Source organism: Telopea speciosissima, chromosome 9, assembly GCF_018873765.1.
Source record: "Telopea speciosissima isolate NSW1024214 ecotype Mountain lineage chromosome 9, Tspe_v1, whole genome shotgun sequence".
In the NCBI taxonomy this organism is placed as follows: domain Eukaryota; kingdom Viridiplantae; phylum Streptophyta; class Magnoliopsida; order Proteales; family Proteaceae; genus Telopea; species Telopea speciosissima.
This window is the reverse complement of record NC_057924.1, coordinates 23,958,419-23,976,272: the sequence shown is the minus strand read 5'-3', so window position 1 is coordinate 23,976,272 and position 17,854 is coordinate 23,958,419. Positions and strand designations below refer to the sequence as shown.

Below are 17,854 nucleotides of genomic sequence, written 5' to 3'. Positions count from 1 at the left end.
AAAAACTGAAATCAAACATATTGACAACCTTAGTGTGGTTTCCCAGTTTGACGTCATGAGAAACCTCTACCCCATGCTTTACTAGGCATATATACTAGAGTGGCACTCTTGGAAGTCTTAAAACTTATGGTTTCCCATTTGTTGGACCAATGGTTACAACTTGCAACTTCAGCAAAGCTTTGTTGAGCAATAGATGGATTCTGAATAAGATCAAACCCCAAGCCCAACCTACTAGAGTTCAAATTTGAGCTTAATGCCAATATAGTTCAATTCAGGCTTACCTTAGGGTGTGTTTGATTGCGTAAATCTATTGGAGCTTATATTGATTTTGGATGGTTATCCACAAAATTACCATCTATGGATTCGTTATTATGGAAAATAAATCGTTTGGTTCTCATGATTCTATAACGTGAATCTTCCTAAAAAACTATTTGGCTATTCTAAGTCTGTCAGTTGGATTCATCCTGAATCTAACTGAAAAACGGTTTGGTTACCCTCAATCTATCAGTTGATAAAAATTTAGTTTTTAATAGAAATATTAGTTTTTGAATTAAACATTAGTTTTTTTTATATATAGTAATACTATAGTATATAACTCGAATTCTCTATTGATTACTCTAAGCATTGATCTACCTATACTCGTTCTTACTGCTAAAGCAACTGACTTAAGCATCAAAGTGTCTACTTCGAAGTCACCTCCGGTCCTCTCTCGTGTCCCTTGTTCTTTCTCTGTAGGCCATCACAATGCCATGCCGGCCAGGGCCATCACTGTTTTTGCGAAAATAGAGCATATCCATGTTCTTGATCCATTGTGTTCATATTCATTAACTAGAGTGTTGGAAATATTCCAATCTCTAATCATCACGAGCTGGTACGCTTACCTTAATCAAATCCGTTATAATGACCATTAATTCCATTCTATATAGGAAGTCTTCAGCATGGTCATCTAGCCAAGAAGGTGATGCCTTTCTATGAGAATGTACATGCTCAAGATCAGCCAATGAAGGGGCATTCCACAATCATGATGCATCATTGATTTCAAAAGAAGGCTATTCATTCATTCGCGCCCAACCCCAAGCAAGAAAAATAAAATACATAAAACAGATAAAGAACATGATAAACACAAGGTATGGATAAACGGTATCTAAAACCAAGAAGATAACACATAGTGCACTCTAATGGTTTCTTATTCATTGGTTTGCTTTTCATTGCAGGAATACAGCCATTTGTTACTCTGTTTCACTGGAATCTTCCACAAGCCCTTGAAGATGATTATGGTGGCTTCTTAAGTCCTCACATCAAGTGGGTATTCTTCATTTCCCTTGACAAGTACAATATTCAATAAGTATTAAGCACCAACATTCATGAATGAGTCATAAGTTGATTGGTTTGACCAAAATCAACCCAATAGTCCTAAGGTTGTTAATCGGGTCAAGTCTGGGTAATCGGTTTGGTTCCAATTCAGTTCAAGGGATAAAGGGTAGAAACCAAAATCGTACCGTTTATTAAATGGTTCCAATATCCCATATTGAACAGTTTATTGATTCTTATTAAAACATTTCGATTTGGACCATCAATACTGCTTTAGGTATTTGTTAGTTGGTTTGAACACAATTTTAAAAGCCGGCACCGGCCCAGACTGGTTAGTCAAGCTGGGTTAGACTGAAATTGGACAAGAACAAGTTCCTGATTTTCCTATCAGAACCCTGTTTTTTGTCAAGAACTGTGGCTAAACCAAGAAAACTGGAATTGGATCCCTGAAAGGTTCAATATCTGGTTTAGTTCTAAAATTATGGGGCTCCACTAGGGTGCTACCGGGCCGGGTTTTTGAAAACTAAAGCCCATCCAGAGGTTCCCATGGCTCATCCCAAGACCTCAGTCCAGCCTAGCCCAATCCAGCACCTAGAAATCCAATCCTAGCCCAGCCCACGGGCTTAAAATCCTACCCTACGCAGTGAATTTTTGGGCCGGCTTGGAGTCTTTGGGCCAAACTTGCATCCTTAGGGTCCACTGCTTAGGCCTAACTTAGTTATATAACATTAATAAATATGAAACCTAAAGATGTCATCTGCCAATTTGGATCCTCTACTGCTGCCTGCCCGACTTGTCGTGTGTTGCACAGATATAGTAGGACATGCAATGACCGCCTTACCCCTGCACTTACCTCTCTCTCTCTCTCTCTCTCTCTCTCTCTCTCTCTCATTTATCTAACAGTGATGACTTTCAGGACTATGCCGCTCTTTGCTATGAAAAATTTGGAGATCGTGTGAAGCACTGGGTGACAATCAATGACGCATGGGCCTTCAGCAACAGCGACTATGCCGAGGGAAACAAGGCCCCGGGACGATGCTCCAAGTCGGTGGGAAACTGTAGTTCTGGAAATTCAGGGACTGAACCATATATTGTGACCCATAACATGCTTCTTGCTCATGCTGCAGCAGTAAGGGAATACAAGGAGAAGTACCAACTGAGTGAGAGAACTAATTAACATGTTTCACTAAACTGATATGTCCACGTTAAATCTTTGTGTCATTCTTGCTTGAATCTGTTTTGTTTCTTCGTGTTTCTTGTTGTTTGAATTAACATAGTTGATATGTATGTGAGTGTAATCCTGGAATCACAAAAAGGCAGGAATAACACTAGTCTCACATTGGTTTCTTCCTTTCTCTAAAGACAAGTCTAATAAAGATGCTGCTCAACAAGCTCTTGATTTCATGTTTGGATGGTTAGATTATTAATTAATTGTGTATTAGTAGTGAAATTAAGCTGTTGGTTATGTTGAGACTACTGCTGTTTAATTAATTTTATGGTTTATTAATTACTACAGGTTTCTGGATCCATTAACATATGGTGCGTACCCTCAAAGTATCAGAACCTTAGTTGGTGATCGGTTGCCACAATTCTCTGAAGACCAATCTCGCATGCTAGAAGGGTCATTCGATTTCCTTGGAATAAACTATTATACTTCCAATTATGTTGCTAATCTCCCCTTCTCCAACAATTTTACAAAAAGTTACACCACTGATCATCATGTCAAGTGTACAAGTAAGTCCATAGTTTCAACTTTTGCATGTTTTTTTATTTTTATTTTGCCAGCCAATACAACAGGTTTCTGCTTTCTACCAATCAAAAAAAAAATAAAAAAAAATAGATGCCTTCAATGTATATAATATATATTGATTTTTATTATCTTTTGTTATGTATGTTTCGAATTCTTGGACCCATTTCGAAGAATGACCCTTTTTCTGAGATCTGTGATGGAAGCGGAGGGCTTGGGCCATCTCGTAAGGGCTTGGGTGTGGGCATATATAATATTGGGTTCCTTCCTCTTGTAGAACAGTTTATAAGGGTGAGTTCTTCCAATCCTAACATTGGTACGTTCATTGACCCGTCCTTTGCGGTTTACTACTTGGGAGGGGCGACCTGGTGCCAGAGTGCAAACCGCTGGGAAAGGGCTACCTACTGCTAGGCAGAATTCTGGAGCAGGGTAGAGCCGCCTAGAAAGGGCTACCTGATCCGGAGTGGGTCGACAAGGACGTCGGCTGTTAAAGGGTGGGGTAATGTTATCTACAATAGTCCCACATCAGTCCCGTAAGGGCTTGGGTGTGGACATATATAATATTGGGTTCCCTCCCCATGTAGACCGGTTTACGGTTCGACCCGATCCGATGGAAGAGTATTTATATTCTCTACCTGCTTTGTTGTATTGAGTGTGAGAATTTTGGGGTTTTCGATTTAGGGTTTCGGGAGAGTGAAGCAGCATCGTTTTGGGTGCTCTTGTGAGAGCTCCATTGTAACTTTCTCCGATTTACACAGTGAAACATATTCGCCTTCACCCGTGGATGTAGCACACCATATTGCTGGTGTGTGAACCATGTTAAATTTTCGTGCCATCTTGCTCTGTTTTTGTTTTTGTTTGTGTTTTGATTGATGTTTGTTCTAACATCTTTTATGTAACAGCTAAGCGAAATGGGATGCCTATTGGTCTGAAGGTATGAGTTTAGCAGAAACCATATAAACAAAAGCATTTATTATTATTGGTTGTTGTTGTTTTTACAAGAAACTTTCATCCTTTGATGGTGTCCACCATATATTTTACTCAATGTGTATGTGGTTTTATTAAATTCCAGACTGGTGTAGCATGGCAGTTTGTTTGTCCGCAGGGAATCCGAGATCTCTTGGTTTACACAAAGAAAAAATACAACAATCCTGTTATGTACATCACTGAGAATGGTAAGGCAATTGGAAGTTCAATTGAGTACCACTAGCTAGCTAGAATGGGCGTTTGGTTTGAAATAAAGTGAGTGAAAATTTGAATAAAACCAGTAATCTTTTTTTGTTTTTTTCTTAGTTGTACTTCCATTTATTTTATTTTTCTTTATTTTCCTTCATTTTACTTCTAAACAAACAAGACCTAGTAGCTAAACAATGTTATAGAAACTAGTAGTAATCAAAATTAAAATTCTTTTAGACCTCTAAACAGGAATGGGAGAGTTGAATAACAATTCATTAACGCTGGAGGAAGCCCTAAAGGATGACTTGAGAGCAAGCTTTCACCATCGCCATCTTTTATTTGTTCAAAGAGCCATGATCAAGTGAGTTGTACTGTTAATAAATTCTTGATTTTTGTGTTCTACGTGAATCCAGATCCTCTATGGTGCAGCTGCGCCATCCTGTCGTGTTGCACAGACACAGGTTGCCTGCAAAGACCACCTTACCGCCACTCGGGTAGGGTTGAGGTGGTCTTTGTGCAGGGCCCTGTGTCTGCACAGCACGACAGGATGGGGCAGCTGCGACGTAGAGGATCCAAATCCATTGTACGTAGAGCACTTCCTCTGATAAAAGGCTTGTTCTTACTATTAATTATGTGTTTTGGTAATTTGTATAGGAATGGTGTGGATGTGAGGGGATATTTTGTATGGCCTCTACTGGATAACTTTGAGTGGGGCAGTGGATATACCGTACGATTCGGCATCAACTACGTAGATTATAAAGATGGGTTGAAGAGATACCCAAAGAAGTCAGCCATTTGGTTCAAAAAATTTCTCCGAAAATAGTGGGTGAACAGTGGCTGGCCATGTAATGTGGACTAAATTTCAGACTGACTATGGGTTACATAATAAGTCGGCAATGCTTAGCAAAGGTGCAGCTTTTATCAGATATTATTAGCTTATTATTATGCTTTCTAAGCTGTAGATTTCTCTCATGGTAGAAGTGAGATGGCTTCATCAACTACAAGTCAATAGTTATCATGTAGTTCCTACTTTTAATTATACATCTTTGATAATAACTCGATCATGTGCTAAAGATGAGAAATGTTTTGAGTATTGGAATGCCCTTTTTTTCTTCGCTTATGGCAGAGGTTTTTAGATATGTTCAGTGCTCAATGGCCAAGCCTGATTTCTTTGGAAGAGTTTCTGCTTTGGGGTAAAAGAAAAGCTAGAGTGGTTCCTATAAAGGACGCTTGGGTAGTGGGCCTGATCTTATTGATGTATGGTATTTGGCGGGAACATAATAATAGAAGATTTGAGGGGTTCGCCTTGGACGTGGAGAAGGTTTGGTCTGGTTTCCTTATGTCTCTGCAGGAGCTCTCTTGGTCTTTTACCAATCCGTTCTCCTCTGTTCTTGAGTTGTGCTGTGCTAGAAGACTGGCATCCCCATTCTCCCTAAACCTTCTAGGGTGACGGTTGAAGTGAGATGGCGCTGCCCTTCCCCTGGTTGGGTGAAACTCAATGTGGACGATTGCTCATTAGGGAATCTGGGCAGGGCTAGAGCGGATGGTATTCTTAGAGATGATCGGGCCGTCCCTATTGCTGCTTTTAGTGTGTTCCTTGGGACCGTGACCAATTATGAAGTTGAGTTCGGGGCCATTTTTTTGGTCTCATGAGAGCAAAAGAGATTGGAGTCACTCATCTTTGGGTGGAGTGTGACTCTATAGCTGTGGTGGAAGTGCTTCACGCTATGTCTTTTCCTTGGTTTGTCACTCAACAGTGGATGGGTTTGCAGCCTTTCCTCCGCTCCATTTCTTGGAAGGTAACCCATTGTGTTAGAGAAGTGAATCCAATGGAGGCCTTTCTGGCGAAGTTGGCTGTGAAAAGGGCTACTTCCTCGCCCTGGTTTTTGGATTTTCCACCCTCGATCCAGGCTATGCTGTCAGATGATGCTTTAGGTAGGCCAAGGTTCAGATTTGCCTAGTGTCCTAGGCTGGTTTGTTTGTTGTCGCTAGCCTAGGTGTTAGTGAGGTGTTTTTGTTTTTGTCTGGGTTTGCCTGGACTTTTCTTTATTATACTCTTTCTTATTCTTTAATATATTCTTGTTGATCTTTAGCAAAAAAAAGCTGAATAAATGCGTCACGAGTGGAGAGAACCCAAACAATCTACTCGACAGGTGATCGCAACTAATGTGATTTTCCATAGTCCAAATCCTAGCTAGAGCAGTGATGGAAGCTCTTGAGATGCACCCAGGAAGGAGGAAGAAGACTTGAGAGAACTAGAGTGAGAGAGGTAAAAGATAATGCAAAAACTAGGGGAGACGACTGTTGGTTCTTAATATTACCGCAGCCTCCTTCCCTCCCTCATCTTTCCTTCTTTGAGTACAAGTAGGGGACCACAAATGGCATCCTCTCCAAGTAACTCTAAGTTGACTCTATTGGGTCCAAGGTTGCCCCAGTTGGGTGCATGGATAGGGTAAAAACATCCAACTAGCCTTCTCTACCATGTGCATCTTCTCTAACAAGAAATGAAGTGTGCAACCTATCAAGATAGAACAAGGTAAGAGGGTTATATCAAGCTTCCATCTAACAAACATATCACATCACTCACAAACAATCTCGAAATACCCCAAATGATCCGACTACACCATTTCTAGCACTCTCAATCCCTTATGATGAGCAGTGCTAACCTCTTGCATGTAATGTTCTCATGACTACGTCAAACTCAAATACAACTAGTCACCCGACCAATGAATCACAAAACAAAGGTGTAATGCCGAATGGTTTTCTTTGAGTCCCACATGTTAATCCAACTATTTCCAATAACTTTCCCAATCGTGTCTCGCTAGATCGCATCATCTATGATCCTAAGGAATACTTCGAAGTAGCGACATTGGGTGTCCTCTCATGACATAGTCTAGGTAATATGGGTATTATCAGATCAGATAAATATTTTATATCTGTGCCCAAAACCCGTATTAATTTAAACCTTTTTAAATGTAGCGTAGGCTTGTTAGCCGTCTATGCCGACCTATGGGCCGCCACCGTCTAGCCGACATTCAGGATCATTGATAGAGGTTCGGGAGAAGCTGTCAAGGAGAGGTTCATAAACCAAACATGGGGCAAATTTGTAGACTATGGTAAACTCCTTAACTGCCCGCCACCTACTAACGAATGGTGTGAAGCAATAAGAAGGAAAAACCCGAGACTAGCTTTTGAGGCAAATCCCCTTCAATGTATGTGCAAAGAGTGCGTAAAAGAGAGAAGACTATTCCTGGAACTATCTCCATATGCGTGAGGTGAATCACTATTCCCATAACCAATGTTTTAATATAATCAATAGCTTTGAGTGCAAATAATTCACATTAGTTAGTTGTGGGCCTCACCTATTTTCACCTCATTCTAAAATGGACCTAAGGCTTTGGAACCTTCTTCTTTAAATCTAGAATTTGGGCTATAGGCCTAAATGGGTTAAAAGGCCCAATAACTTAAATCAAAACCTAAGATTAGTGTCTAGCCAAACAAGAGCTAGCCATCTGGACCCAAGGATTTAGTGTTACCCAAACAGGCCCTAGTGACCAAGAGAAGTAAATAGCGCAAGGCCACTATTCACTTCTCATTTCCAAGAACCCCCAAATCGATTTGGAGAAAGAGAAGAAGAAGAGAAAAAGGGAAGGAGAAGAAAGAGGGAAAGAAGGGAGGTGAACTCAACCTATCCTCACTAATACCTTGGTGATTGTCTCCTCTCCTAACCTTATCTCTCTCCCTCCGTTAATTAATTTGAGTTAGGTTATGGGTGTCCTACCATTAATGGAGCTTCAACCACCTAAAGGAAGAATCCATTAATGGAAGATGTTCTACTCCTAGTGCTACGATCCTTGCCAACAAGGGTTTATGTGTTGGATAATCCCCCATAGAAAAACCAGCGACTCTGATATAGGTACTGGGAGTGGCAACTTCGATATAGGACCAGAACCGTGGCAGTGGGATTAACTTTGGGGGTTTGCTAGATAAACCAGAAACTTCCATTATAGGTACTGGGACCAATGATTCTGATCTAGGACTAGGACCGACAGGCTCCCCACACGACTTGGGTTTGACATCACTGGATAGGCCATCCGTGTGTGAGCGGTGGAGGGCTGGGGATGCTACCTAGGGTGATGCAGTAGTACTAGACCGAACTTACAATGTGATGGTAGGTGAAAAAGCAATTAATGCATTCATGTATCATGATATTTGTCATTCATATGTGTTGTGCTTGCTTATATGGTTTGATTTGCTCATTGGGCTCAGTACAGCTAATTCCTCGAGGATATCCCCTTTTAGATGGTGATGCAGGTACGGTGGAGCTAGGTGGGTCAGATTATGTGGTTCCTGAGGATGGTAGTGGAGACTGGTGGACTCCTGAGGTAGAGGAACATGGACCAAATTGCTACTGTGAGATGTGCCACTAGGGAGAGTAGCGATAGTGGGTCGGGTGGCCTTATTTTGATACTTTAAGTATTCTTTTTGATATCCTTCCATGAAAGATGTATTATTTAGATAATATGTACTACATAAGTCCTAATGGAAAATAATGATAACCTGTGATAAACTGATGTGATAGAATGATAACTTTGACAAACTGCCACAGTTATTGTATTTAGGGTACAACTTAGCTTCCGCTACTCTGAATATTGTTAATACATTTTTCCTTTTATCCACTTGATCTATCATGTGTGGTGTGGATGAGTTAGCTTAAATATTGCACCAGTGATCCTGGTGGGAGAGTGGAACGTAGGTGTACGCTCCAATCACGTATCCCTATGGTACAGGAATCAGAGTGTGACAACTTGGTATCAAAGCACGATGTTCTACCTTAAACTAACTTACTATCCAACTGACCTGATTTACTCTATGATAGGATTAACATTAAAAATCTTATAAGAACACATCAAATAATGATAGAACAAGTAAAGGAATGAAAATTTTAAATAGAGATTTACACATCATTACTTATTGTTGTAATTTACTCTTTAACATGACAAATTGCAGGGATCTGTCAAATTTAGTTGAATTAATTGTTCAAAGCCCTAACATTTTCTATAAATTCCTTAGCTCATGTTCTGAATGTGTCATCCTACATGAATGGATCGACTTCTATATAAACACTAGGTAATGACTCGATGAAATCATAGTCCCAAATGGTCCGTTGGTAGACTACTCATGGTTTATTAATGTCTTCTGGTTGGGAATGGATGCTAGCAACACATCAGATCTACCAATTCGGTCAGACTATGCATGGAGCTCTTAGTATGACATATCGAGGAGGACACATTGAAACAGAGGGAGGGATCGAAGCCTGAAGTTGAAGTGTCATTTCTTGACTATTCTTTTGTTATATTACTTTAATGCTTTGGCTTAAATCCTAGTTTGCACCAGTTTTAACCAAAAAAAAAAAAAATCCTAGTTTGAAAAAACAGTTCATCTATTTCTTTTTTTCTATAATTTCTAATAAATCTGTGGCTCTAGTTTAATGAATTTGTTTTTAGGAAAAGTACCTCTCCAAGCCTACCATGACCATCTTGGGCAAAGGGCAACATGACAAACACCTTTATAATTTGGGTTAGCCTGCAAGATTGATAATAATTGCAATGCAATAGTAAGACATATGTGTAGAGAATTATATAGTTTTTTAGTGGGAAAGACTGGTAACAAATCAAATCAAAAAGACAGAAACACACCTTGACATTACCAAGTTCTTTGAAATCTTTGAAGTACTTGATGTTTTGCTCCTCACAGGAATCCCTCAAGATATCCACATTACGATTAGCATGATCGTTACTTATGAATACATAATAATCAGGAAAATTACAATATTTTCACGGTTCAAAACCCTCAATTTCTAAATCGAGAATTCAAAGAAAAAAAGTCAATTGTAAGATAGCACGATTTATAATATCAACTTGAGTGCAAATGATTTTGAAAATTATTGCTTATACCCCCCCCCCAAAATAAAAAAGAAGAGGAAGGAGTAAAAGGAACAAGTATTGTGCTTTGAGCAAGAACTAAAGATTAGTTATGGGCTTTTAAGTACTTTGCTTTTAAAAAGAACTCCTGTACTCGACTAAACAATAATCAATTAACACTAATTATACCTTTGAACTTTGTCCAAACTCTCTTTTGAAGATCCCAATCGTTCTAGGCCCACAAATATCATGGCCCATCAAGATGTCGATGTTCACCCAAACATTCTCTCTAGGGTTCAATTAGGATTCCTCATACGACCTCGCCAACATCTTTTGTCATCGTCGTAGCAGTTATCTCCTAAATTCCAACTAGAAACTGCAAGATATAAGTCAACAACTAAAAGCACAATTATCTTAAAGATGAATGAGTTGTAGAGTGGAAGATACCCATCTAAACCGGTGGTTAGAGGGGGACGTTGTGGCTGCAGCAGCGCCATCACTGTAACAACTTTTTTGGAGCCTCTTCTCTCGGATATTTGAATGCACAACGAAGATGAAGAGAAAAAGGAGAGGACTCATTATGTAATCAAATGCCCCAAGATAATAAGAATATCAAAAAAGAATTTATCAAACAAAACTATCCTCATCTTCTAGACGACGAAGGAAAAAAACATATAGTTTTCGATGAACTATAGTATTTGTCATTCATGATAGTCATCTATAGTATTTACTGTACAACATGACAACTACTTTAATATCACTTAATTAGATTTTAGGTTAAGGAGTTAAGTAGGAGAGGAGGAAGAAGTTGGAGGAAGAAGAACACAAAAGATAAGAGAGAAGACAGGAGAATAGTTTCGGTTGCAATAGGTTGTATGTGAGAGTAATCTCTCCACACCTATATTACTTCACTAATAAAGATAAGAATATTACATACACCTCTCTAAGGAGGCAAAGGATTAAAAACGAAAAACGATAGAAATTACATAATAGGACAACTAGACAATAGGCTAGTTCCCAAACTACCCTTAGAACATAACTTCTAGTAACTCTAACACTCCCCCTCAAGCTGGAGAATATATATCATGCATTCCCAGCTTGCTTAGGAGAGTACCAAACTGAAGAAAGACAAGAGCCTTGGTGAAGATATCTGCTAGTTGATCACCAGTCTTCACAAAAGGAGTACAAATGCAATCAGAGTCTATCTTCTCCTTGATGAAGTATCGATCAACCTCAATGTGCTTACTTCTGTCGTGCTGAATTGGATTGTGAGCAATATTTATGGCAGCCTTGTTGTCACAATAGAGTCTCACAGGGCCTTCAGTATCAAATCACAGTTCTTAAACAAGTCTTTTCAACCATATGAGTTCACACACTCTATGAGCTATAGCTCTAAATTTTGCCTCTGCACTGGATTTGGCTACAACATGCTATTTTTTGCTTCTTCATGTAACCAAATTACCTCCCACAAAGGTAAAATAGCCGGAGGTAAATCTCCTGTCTGTAATGGAGCTAGCCCAATCAGCATTAGTGAAACCTTCCACTCTTAAGTGATTGTGTCTTGTATACAACCGTCCTTTTCTTGGAGAAGACTTCAATTCAAATACCTAAGAATGCGATACACAACATCTAAGTGGCCACTATTGGGGGCACGCATGAATTGGCTCACCACTCCCACTACATAGGAGATATCTGGGCGTGTCATAGAGAGATAGCTAAGCTTCCCCACTAGCTAGGAAGAGACAAACACCTATCCTTGGTGTGTCCAGTCATCCCACAATGATCACATTTAAACCTATCCCTACAATCTCCACTGGCACCAACTGTCTCAGCTGCACTGGCTTCCTCACGATTAGGCCCTCAGCCTCTACCACCTCCATGGGTGTCTCTAGAAGAACTAAAAATGAAGGTTAACCTCTCAAGAGAGGATACTGGAGTTGATTCCATAGCAGCATGCCGAGTCTCCTCACTCTATAAGTAACTGCAGACCTCACTAAGAGATGGAAGAGGGGACCGGCCCAAAATCTGGAGTCTGATTGGCTCATAGTTAGGGTTCAAACCACCAAGTAAGGTGAAGACATGCTCCTTTTCAAGAGTCCAAAACCCCTTTACTTCATCCTTTGGGTTGGTCAAATGAAGATCCCTATAGTGGTCATACTCCTCCAAAAGACTAAGAAAAGCATTATCGTATTCAAAAATGGTCTTGTCACCCTACCTCATTGAGTTAATCTTTTGGTGAAGTTGATAGACCTTGGCAGAGTCACCCACTCTATCAAAGGTTGGGAGACACTGTCCCAGATTGCCTTGGTAGTTTCTTTCCTTATAAACCTTCTCCCAATCTCAGGCTTCATGGAGAAGATTAACCATGTCATTACTGTAGAATTTTCAGTCTCCCATTTCTCATAAGTAGACATGTTCTGGGGCTTTGATAGCACCTGTATGTACCCAAGTTTCCCTTTTCTCCTAAGGGAAAGTTTCATAGAGTGTGACCAGTCTAAGTAATTAGTACCATCAAGCTTCACAAAGGAAATTTGTAGATGTATGCTCTCATAGACTAATTGAGAGGCTATTGGAGGAGGTTGTGAATCATCCGAACCAAGCCCAGAAGACTCTGTATTAACCATTTTGTAAGGAAAATAGCACTTGACTATATACTAGGATACCAATCCAAGTGGGGAGTACAAACTCAACCCAAAAAAGATCCAAATACAAGAAAAGAACAGAAACAGTCTTGAGAATACTCCACCCTAATACTCTCCAAGGGATAACATTTGCCTTAAACAAGTTCAAAAGCTTCACAAAATCTATCCACAAGCATTACTCAACAAAGGAGGCAGCATATTGCAATCCAAATGCAATAATAAAGAGAATCAGACATTCTCAGCTTTACCTGGGCAGAAATTGGATTCCACGAAAAAGAGTTGTGCTCATATTGAGCCTTTAAGCAGTAAGAGGAAGCACATGTCCCTTAAACAACACTCTTGGGTGATTTTAGTGAGCTATTCCAATCCGCAAACCCATGCCGAGAGGAGATATAGGAACTGCAATGTAGAGTTGGCGGTATCTCTAGCATTGGCTAGAAGAACCTCAAATCATCAAGTGAGCTACATCAAAGCTCAAACAGCACTAGTAAATGCTAGAATAGGTTATTTCGAACCTATTTCATAGTTCTTTCAACAGATTCTTTACATAGGAAGCTTCTCCTTGAAACCCTTTGTGCCCTAGGATTTCAAAAAGAAGGAAAGAATGGGAACAAGAAGCTGGATTCGACTTTGAAACCCTAAGGCTCTGATACCAATTTAGATTTTAGGTTAAGGAGGTAAGTAGGAGAGGAGAAAGAAGAAGACAAGAGAGAAGAGAGAAGAGAGGAGAATAGTCTCAATTGCAATATGTTGTGTGTTAGAGTAATCTCTCTACACCTATATTATTTCACTAACATAGATAAAAATATTACATACACCTCCGTAAAGAGGAAAGGGATAAAAAAGAAAAAAAGATAAAAATTACATAATAGGACAACTAGACAATAGGCTAGTTCCTAAACTACCTGTAGAACATAACTTCTAGTAACTCTAACACACTTACCCTAATAAGAGGTCTTCCAGATATATCCACTAAGAATGCAACCAGTATATTTATTGGGACTTGTAATTAATTTTAATTAATTTTCAGTTAAATAGTAAAATCTTGAACATATTCAGGATAATAGGGAGAGATGAAAACCTGAACACAATCATAGGCAATTGTTCCAATTTTTCTTAAAGAATCTGCAATTCCATTTTAAGCAAGACTTTAGAAATTGTAATTAAGATGTTTTGAATCAAAGAATACAAAAGTAGGTAATTTGAGGTCAAAATGCTACTGTAAGAGGGTTGGCTGACCCAAATTTCAACCCCAACGAAGGAGTTTCTTCTCATATCAATTTCTAACCTTCAAGTGCCCTGTTGTGAGAATTTTTTTATTTCTATGATTTTTGTCTACTTACTAGTTTCTGGTTAGAAATATTCAGATACAAAATTCATGTGCAATTGGCGATTGCACGTATGCTCAAATATTTAGATACAAAATTTAATTTATTTCAGAGTTCTTGCATTCAAATATTGCTTTAATTTCTTAAGAACGTATATCCATAATATATGTAGAGAATAAAGTCAGTAGGTAATTTTTTTTTCCAGGAATCTTGGAGAACAATAATGCTAGCAACAATGATGTATGCAGACCAAAGACATTGTATTGTGTCTAGTTTCTAAGCAATGGAAAAATAAATTTTAGTAGGTAATTTTATTTTTAGGAACCATGATGTCTTAGTGATACCTAAATGACAGTTAGACACACATGGGTACAATCCATGAGCATCTCACATAGTTTGACAGTCCACAGTTCAAAGGAATCTTGGAGAACAATAATGCAAGTTTTTTGTTGCATAGAATCACTTGTAGTGGCATACATTATCAACAGCAAGGAAAAACTTAAGCAAATCCAAAATATTAAAATATTTTATGTTGTATTCACAATTTAGGAGATGGCTGCCCATTTTCACTTCATTACTTCCAATGATGATAGAGCAAGATCCTTACCAACCTACGAATTTAAAATGGCTTCCCCATTTACTACTACCATAGTCTCTCTGTGAAAGCAGGGGTATGGCTGCGTACATTATGACCCTCCCCATACCCCATAGTGGCATGAGCCTCGTGCACTGAGTATGCCCCTTTTAAGTTCAATTATAACAAAAAGAAGCCACAATGTCCTTGAACCATGAATCTGCTACAAGCACCATGAGCTTATTAATTAAAAGATAAAATCCTACTGATGCAATATCATAAAATTACCTTGCTGGTAGGATAGCTTTGCTTCTATATTGTACCTCATAGAGATTGAAGACAATGCCAATATCAATGATCTCATATCTAGTACTAAAATCTCCAACAAAATTCCAAAAAAAAAAAAAAAAAGCCTTGTAATCTACGTGAAGGTAACAATGCAATATGATTCCCCACAATGTCAGCAGGTCATAATGAAGAATTTGATGTTTCTAAATTTTTCTATTGTATTTTGTTTTCATCGCCTAACCACAAACTTTGCGCCTTATCTTTTGCTATTTGTTTTGATTATTCTTTTTTTTTTTTTTTTTTTTTTAATACTTAATCTACTAATATATGAGTTCACTATATCAGTTATAACAGCCTTCCATCTTAGATCTTTCCATTATTGTCATTGCTTGAGTATCCTTATCTTTCTATTATTGTCATTGCTTGAGTATCAAGCATGCAATCCTTGTAATCTCTATAATCTCCCGATCACTCTCTCTATATGGTAATGGTGATTGAGTTTCTAACTTGTGGATTCCTCTCACCTTCACCTATATATTTACAATCTTATAATATCTCTAAGTTAAGGCAATAATATCAATATCCTATCTCAATATGGTATCATGAGCTTCTAGCTCCAGAGAGCAAGAAATGATCCCACCTCCCTTCTCCACCGAATTTTTTTAGCCGTGGCCTCTCCTCCTTCCACTCCATCTCATACACTCACTCTCAATCAGATTCTCTCTCACAAATTGACATCTAAAAATTATGTTTATTGGAGGACTCAAATCATTCCTTACCTCAAAGGCCAACAACTCTATGGTTATGTTGTTGGATCCAATCCATGTCCCACAGAGCAATCAAAAGTTAAAGCTTGACACGAAAAGGATGACTCAATCATGAGTATCATTATCTCATCTCTCTCTGACAAAGCAATGCCCCTCATCGTCGGGCGTGAGACAAATAAAGAGATCTAGGATGCTCTTCACGCGGCCTTTAGTTTCGCCTCTACAACCCGTATTTTCTCCATTAATGTTGCCCTCCAAAATCTTGTGAAGAAACCCGAGGAGAACGTCACTCAATTTCTCCATCGGGCCAAGGCCCTTTCTAATGAGCTAAGTGCTACTAGCAAACCCCTCCCCACGGAGGATCTGAACATCCATATTTTCCGTGCACTACAACCAAAATTTGAGTTTGTGGTCTCCATAGTCATGGATGGCAAGGAACCAATTTCTTACACCGAACTACATGGTCTACTCCTCATCCTTGAATACCTCATTGTGTCCCGTCAAGCCATGCCAGATCCTGCTACTAATGCAACCGCCAACCTTGCTCAAACAACTCGTGGCCCCTCTCCCAGCCTTATGGCCATGGTTCCTCCACTGGCCGTGGTCGTGGTGCTCCAAATGGACCTAGTGGGTTTGGGCGCTCCAATGCCTATGCCCACAGTCCTTGCACGATTTGTGGTAGGACCAATCATCCAACCCCGATATGCTTCTATCGGAACAAGCAACTTGGCCAGTCTACCCAAGCCCAATCCGACTCCCAACCTATTTTGCCATTTCCCAATCCCTCCTATACTCAACCTTCCGCCTATCTAACCACGCTCCACCCACCATTGCTGCCCACGCCTCCCACCTAATACCATTACCCCCCACACCAGCCCCATTACCCCCAACCCCACCCACCACCTACCCCATCAACCTTCCCATCCGGCCTTACCCATTGGCTTCTCGATATTAGCATGCAATGCCTGATTTACAGTCTCTGACATCTTATGCCCCGTACATTGGTAAGAATAGTCTTATGGTTGGTGATGGTAATTATGTCCCTATCTCAAATGTTGGGTCCTCTTCTCTTCTATGCTACTCTTGTTCTTCAATTCTTTCCAATATTTTACATGTTCCCTCCCTTACTACTTCATTGCTTTCTATTCACAAATTTGCTTCTGAGAATAATGTATTTTCTGAATTCCATGCTTTGAATTTCAATGTGAATCTGACGTCCAATCAAGCTCACGGGGCCGAGCCACAACGGTCTCTACTATTTGCCATCGGTACCACCATCTTCTCCATCAACTCATCTTGCACATCTTTCATCCTATGATCGTTGGCATCAAAGGTTTGGTCATCCTCATGATGATTGTCTTCAACTCATGCTATGTGATATCAAGCTTCCTTCATCGTCTCATTTGTGCTCTGCCTGCCAAATTGAAAGTCCTACCGTTTAACTCTTTGAGAAACTGATAGTCGTAGTACTTTTCCTTTTGATTTGATTTTTACTGATATTTGGTGACCAGCCCCTACTATTTCATCTCTTGGACATCATTACTTTATTATTTTTATGGACGATTTTACAAAGTTTGTTTGGTTTTATCCCCTTAAGGCTAAATATGATGCTTTCAATATTTTCAAGCAATTCCAAGCTCTTGTTGAGCGCCAATTTTCTAGGCAAATTAAAAATATCTAAACTGATTGGGGAGGGGAGTACCTCTCCCTCACCTCCTAGTTTGCCAATCTTGGCATTCACCATCGTATCTCATACCCCCGTACCTATGAGCAACAGGGCACTGTCGAAAGGCGCAATCGCCACATTGCTGAAACTGGGCTCACTCTCTTGGTCCAAAGCTCTGTCCCACAGGCTTATTGGGATTATGCCTTTGAAACTGCAGTGTATTTGATAAATCGGATGCCCTCTCCTATCACTGGGAATATTTCCCCTTATCAGCTTCTTACAAATCATGTACCTGATTACAACTTTCTTAAAGTTTTTAGGTGTCTATGTTTTCCCTTTCTTCGACCGTACAATAGCCATAAAATGGATCCAAGGTCTGCTCCTTGTGTCGTCCTTGGGTATAGTTATCATCACCATGGTTACAGTTGTAT

At 39.5% G+C, this 17,854-nt stretch overlaps 2 protein-coding genes across 2 annotated transcripts; both read left to right on the top strand.

The window, feature by feature from the left end:
- Positions 1-900: 900 nt before the first annotated feature.
- On the top strand, positions 901-3,998 carry LOC122638770 (beta-glucosidase 12-like). The gene is made up of 6 exons (XM_043831619.1): positions 901-958; positions 1,215-1,306; positions 2,228-2,471; positions 2,632-2,725; positions 2,828-3,045; positions 3,961-3,998. The coding sequence occupies exons 1-6, from the start codon at positions 901-903 to the stop codon at positions 3,996-3,998; spliced, it is 744 nt and encodes a 247-aa protein (XP_043687554.1).
- A 78-nt stretch (positions 3,999-4,076) lies between these two features.
- LOC122638769 (beta-glucosidase 12-like) lies at positions 4,077-5,094 on the top strand. The gene is made up of 3 exons (XM_043831617.1): positions 4,077-4,233; positions 4,484-4,595; positions 4,889-5,094. The coding sequence occupies exons 1-3, from the start codon at positions 4,077-4,079 to the stop codon at positions 5,055-5,057; spliced, it is 438 nt and encodes a 145-aa protein (XP_043687552.1). The 3' UTR covers positions 5,058-5,094.
- Positions 5,095-17,854: the final 12,760 nt, after the last annotated feature.

Coding starts and splice junctions, on each gene's coding strand:
- LOC122638770 (XM_043831619.1), top strand. CDS start 901: ATGACCATTAATTCCATTCTATATAGGAAGTCTTCAGCATGGTCATCT. Junction 1,307..2,227: donor TAAGTCCTCACATCAAGTGG/GTATTCTTCATT, acceptor GATGACTTTCAG/GACTATGCCGCTCTTTGCTA. Junction 3,046..3,960: donor TCATCATGTCAAGTGTACAA/GTAAGTCCATAG, acceptor TTTATGTAACAG/CTAAGCGAAATGGGATGCCT.
- LOC122638769 (XM_043831617.1), top strand. CDS start 4,077: ATGGTGTCCACCATATATTTTACTCAATGTGTATGTGGTTTTATTAAA. Junction 4,234..4,483: donor TATGTACATCACTGAGAATG/GTAAGGCAATTG, acceptor ACCTCTAAACAG/GAATGGGAGAGTTGAATAAC. Junction 4,596..4,888: donor GTTCAAAGAGCCATGATCAA/GTGAGTTGTACT, acceptor TAATTTGTATAG/GAATGGTGTGGATGTGAGGG.